Genomic DNA, 5,607 nt, shown 5'->3' with positions numbered 1-5,607 from the left:
TTTCTAGAAAAATTTTACGGCCCATGAGTTCCAAAGTAAATTCCATTGCTGTTAAATGGACAAAGACAATATAATATGTATTAAATAACATATCGAAATGTGTAATTTCAGTAATTTGTGTAAATGTGTAATTTCAGAATTACATCAGAATCACGTATCCGATATAGAAAACTACATTGTGAATTAATGAGATGAAATGAGGACACTAACATAATTTTAAAATATGTTCACTAAAATTGTATTAATATTAAAATAATGATTTGGCAAGTTGTTATCGAATTTAATGTAAAATTTAAACGTTCTCAAAATAAGATATTGATTAGTTTTAAAAGGTATATATATATTAATACAACTATTTACTTTATAATCCCAAATTTAGAATATAAAATGTCCCACACCAAAAAAACTTACAATTGGGTAATGCCGCTTCGAATTTTTCACAATTGAGCAATTGTCAAAAATCTGCTTTTTAATCAAAAAGTTGTTTATTGAAACTACCTTCTTTTTTGTATCATGTTCCGCCCTATGTTGAATATCGTCGTCGTCAGTAAAAGTGACGATACGGCCATCGTCATCACAGTATACCAGTAGAAAAGGTTTTTGTTGTTGTGGTTGTTAATTTGGTCCCCATAAAGGACTTGAGGGTTGCGAGCAACTGTTTTGCCGCATTCAGGGTGCTGTGCAGCAAAATAAAGTGGTGAAAAATTTTAACATCGGAAAATGCCGAGATAAATATTGTTATGCGCTTTATAAGTAAATATGAACGTAATAAAATGTTTTATACTTCAATACAACTAATTAGCGCTATTTTTGCAATTCGAAATGATCTTAAAAATATTTGTAGTGAAATATGTACTTTACGAGTTAAATGGAAACTATCTTAAATGCAAAAATATATTCCGATTTATTCAAATAAATGATGTAAAATGTTTTATATATGGATCTAATTTTAATAATAATATTTATTACCTTCATCTACATTGGTTTTATTGTAAGTTTTCACGAGTAGTTGCAGTTTTCTGCAATTGTCTCTGGCGACTATACATGCTAAAGCTAAATAATTTCACAATTTCTACCCTATTAAACGTTTATATTTTAATAAAATGTGATCAATTACTTAAGAATATATAATTTCCGATCAAACTATAGTACTGAATGCTTGAGAAACACTTATTTAAATCGAATTATCAATAGTGAACGCACTCGGAGCGAATTTTGGAACACGGAGCGAATTATGCATATAATACTTTCTACCATATTATGCGTTTATATTTCAATTTAATATGATTAATTACTGAATAATATATGAACTCCGATCAAACTTCACTACTGAAAGCTTCACAAACAATATTTGAATCAAAAGATCAATAGTGAACGCACTCGGAGCGAGTTTTGGAACACGATATAAAATATGCATGTTAAGACTAAATGATTTCTCATAAGCTTATGTTTTAATATAATATAATTAATTACTGAAGAATATATTAACTCAGATCAAACTATAGTATTAATTGTTTGACAAACTATTTAAATCAAATGATCAACAGTGAACGCGCTCGGAGCGAATTTTGGAACAATTCATAAAATATTTACAGAGGAAGTATATTATTTGGTAGAGATCAAATTGTATTTAACAAAGCGTGATTGAATTTGACCATGCTCTCAGAAGAAACATCCATTTGTATGAATTTTGAATCGTTCATATTTTTCTACATAATAGTATCTTAAAAGAGAGCCGCACTGAGTTGTTAATAACACCTTGGGCCGTATGCATAAAAACTAAGCAATTACTTTTTCTCAGATTTTCATACCTTTCACTTAAATTTATTTGAAAAAATTTTGTGAAAGGTCTGAAATTTTAAGAAAAAGCATTTGCTTAGGTTTTATGCATACGGCCCCTTGTTTAATACACCCATGATACAAATATTTAAAGGTAAAACCGCTTGCTCAATTCGTCGGCCATCATTTATTTTTTGAAGTTTGTCTATTTTATAAAATTGAAATTTTGAGAGCAACTCAAATGCCAAATAAAAGTAAAACAAAAAACAAATAGATGAAAATATTGAAATTTTCATTTATTTGAGAATGAAAATGAGAATGTATTTGAGATTGGAAATTTGAAAACATTTTTGTAATGTTAGCAAACTTTAAAAATGTTCAGGCTGCTTTTCAGCGGTTTTACCTTCAGATTTTTGTATCATGAATACACCTTGGTCGAGATATCACGAACAAGTTTTCCTTTATTTATTTTTACTTAAAATCCTTAAATATGTATCTTGATTTTTTCTGTAGAATACGTATTCATTTTTTAAGGATTTTAAAAAAAGGGAGGACAGTCGGATCTACGTAACCAGAACGACCTAAATGCGCATTGAAGTCGGTTGTATTTTTTGCTTAAAATTACTTGTTATTATTGAGATACAGTTTCGCTACTATTTAGAGATTTCTCGACATACTTTTTCATATTACTGTTATTTATTATTTTTCTTATTAGTCATTTATATGTTTAGGACTTACTGTGGGTGCTTTAAGATTTATTTTGTAAATATGTATGTACATATAAAAAACAATTGCGATATTTTATTTTAAATTATGAATTTTATTCGTGCAATTTTTTATGTTTAATAGTTTTGAGAGCATTTTTTGGTTCTGTTGTATTTTTTTATTGCATGCCTTAAACTTTTTTAGTTTAAGTTATTATGTTGAAGATATGCGTTCTCCCTTTGTCAAGCACTTTAGCTAGGTGCGAGAAATTTAGCATATGCGCGTAAGAGCATAGAGTAGGTATACGGCTGTGCTGCCGTGATTCTCCAACATCTTGTCAAAGGAGAAAACATATCGTAGTCCGATGTTTTTTTTTAATCTACGAAAAAGCGATCACTGAATCTGAACTGCTATGAACGTGTGTATTCAAAGCAAGCGCTGCATACGTAGCTACTCGAACTTAATAGCATTTTCGTAGATTTCACGAAAAATTGGACTACGATGGATTCTATGATAGCCTTGATTAGTTCGTGCGACTATGACTTATGGATCGATTACACAGGTCTGCAAAAAAATGGGTTCGGAATGTTCTATAAAAGTGTAGTGTCATTTCCGAAGTAATTTTTTGCGTAGAATCCGAATCCGGGGTTTAAATTGCTCTATCACGTCAGGACTTTGAGATATCCTAACCTAAAAGTGCAAAAAACACTGTTTTTGCCCATTTTTGAGGTTATGTAGCTACGAAGATTTTGCTCTTCATAAAAAAGTAAACGTGGCATTTTAAAGTATAAGTCTTCCTCTTTTAAATGCCGTTGAGTTTGCTTAACTATCTTTATTTTTCACGGAGATATCGCATTTTGAAGTTTCCATGTTTGTGAATTTTTCGATATTCGAAAATCCATTGAGATAACATGAGACGTGATACGGTCGATTACATTCACAAACATGGATACTTCAAAATGCGATATCTCCGTGAAAAATAAAGATAGTTAAGCAAACTCAACGGCATTTAAAAGAGGAAGACTTATACTTTTAAAATAGATATTTAAGCAAACTCAACGGCATTTAAAAGAGGAAGACTTATACTTTAAAATACCACGTTTACTTTTTTATGAAGAGCAAACTCTGCGTAGCTACATAACCTCAAAAATGGGCAAAAACAGCGTTTTTGCACTTTTAGGTTAGGATATCTCAAAATACTGACGTGATAGAGCAATTTAAACCCCGGATTCGGATTCTACGCAAAAAATTACTTCGAAAATGACCCTACACTTTCCTAGAACAAAACGTTGTTGACCTGTGTTATGGATGGGAACGGAACCTCAGTTGGGTTGCCGATGGACAGCGCCACTGAAATGAAAATGTTTTTTATTATGAATAGCAATAATTAAGTTTCATAAAGTTCAAGGTGGTACAATTAAAAAAAAAGTTGAAAAAAGAAATAAAGTATCTCAATCAAAATTTCCCTGCAGCCACAAGAATGCAGTTGCCAATATAGCAACTTAGTTGCCAGCTTTCAGTTGCTAGTTGCCATCGGTAATACCATTTCAGCCACTGGCCGGTTGTCCTCCGTAATCAACCCATAATATCGGAATCGAATATGCATGCACGTTCTGCAGAACGATAAATATTTTGAAAATGTTTGCTCTGTCCGCTAACGAATTCCAGCCATGTGTGAAATATCGTATGTGAAGCCTCCGTCTGACTTAACTATGTCAAGGGCTTGCCAGAAGATGTTTCATCATATGTTTTCGGCCATCGTCGTTTTCGAGTAAGTTCATCGATACCAAAAACTTTACAACCTCTATGTGCCAGCAGCCCTTAGTGCTTTTGCCAATGACATGGTACTATTGCACTGTTAATAACCAAATTTAGCCGCAGTTGCATTCACACGTCATATAATAGCTAGTGTCGGCAAGCTGTGGGAATGCCCAGGAGATGGCGTTTGTTCAGCTATCGAAATCATTACACCGACGGCGGTGGGCAGTTCTGCTGGAACATATTTACCACAGCAGTGGTTGCAGCGTTTTGTTCTGCAACAATAGCCTGCAATGATGACATGTCATATAATGTCGACGAACAAAGATATAAAATTTAAAATGACTAACCTTATTCCCGGCCGATTTGGGAGACCACCCAAATAGAAACTCACCGCGATGCGATACAGAAATAAAAACCAACAGGGCTGCATTTTCTTGGTAAACAACACAAGCGCTCCGAGCAATCTGATCCGCAAAATTATTTTGTGAAAAATAATAGTTGAAGAACTTTTACGCATGATTATCCCATTAACTCATAAGTGCAAATTATTGTGATTATTTTTAGTTGAATATAATTGTATTACCTTAGACTTTTTTTAATGTTTTCTAATATTCATTCTTTTGGGACGCAAAAGCAACCATGCGTCCAATTTCTTGTGGGGAAATTTGGTCCCCATAAAGGACTTTCACCACGAAACAGCTACAAAAACAAAAACCTTTTCTACTGGTATACTGTGATCGTCAGCCATGTTACTGATGCGCTGAAGATCGTCGACGATGACGATATTCAGCATAGGGCCGATTGGCAACACCTGCCAAAGGTGTGAACTCGCCTTGCCACTGATCTTCAAATAAGGCATGGTTAATCATCTGTCAAAGCACGCTTCAAAAAATATTGCGGTTTCTTGCTAATTTCAAATACTCGGTGACCAATATTAAAGTAGCTGGCAAAAATATGGAAAGGTAGCAAAATTTACAGGCTAACCTAATATACACGCACGCCGCCAATTTACTGTTAAAAATTTTTCATACACATACAACTTGTATGGGACAAACCGAAATTGAACGGCTTGCGTATGAAGCTAATATTACATTTACATTGAGCCCAAATGCGTTATTTGGGCGAAAAATCTGAAATGCGAAGCCAAATCAGACATTTCTCCATACAAATTCGTATCTCCAAAATGACGCATTTCAACACATTTAATCAAAATGACAAAGCAAATGCGTCCCAATTTCTGAACTTTTTTATTGAACATACTCAAAAACAAAACCTCTCCAAAAGCTTTGGTTTGTTTTTGACGTTTTAAAATCAAAACAAACTCAACGTAATAAATAAATCTTTGATATTTGTGTATAAAAA

General features: G+C 32.9%; 1 protein-coding gene across 1 annotated transcript in view; it reads left to right on the top strand.

Moving 5' to 3' along the window:
- Window positions 1-187, top strand: part of LOC118751549 — a gene marked incomplete at its 5' end in the record, with an annotated part of 4,367 nt that extends 4,180 nt beyond the window's left edge. Inside the window, 1 exon segment of the mRNA XM_036486376.1 lies at window positions 138-187. Coding sequence (XP_036342269.1) covers window positions 138-187 — 50 coding nt within the window.
- Window positions 188-5,607: the final 5,420 nt, after the last annotated feature.

This window comes from Rhagoletis pomonella, unplaced genomic scaffold (assembly GCF_013731165.1).
Source record: "Rhagoletis pomonella isolate Grant_MI unplaced genomic scaffold, Rhpom_1.0 Rhpom_scaffold_00789, whole genome shotgun sequence".
Lineage (NCBI taxonomy): Eukaryota > Metazoa > Arthropoda > Insecta > Diptera > Tephritidae > Rhagoletis > Rhagoletis pomonella.
The sequence above is the reverse complement of the archived record's forward strand: the minus strand, read 5'-3'. Positions and strand labels throughout refer to the sequence as shown.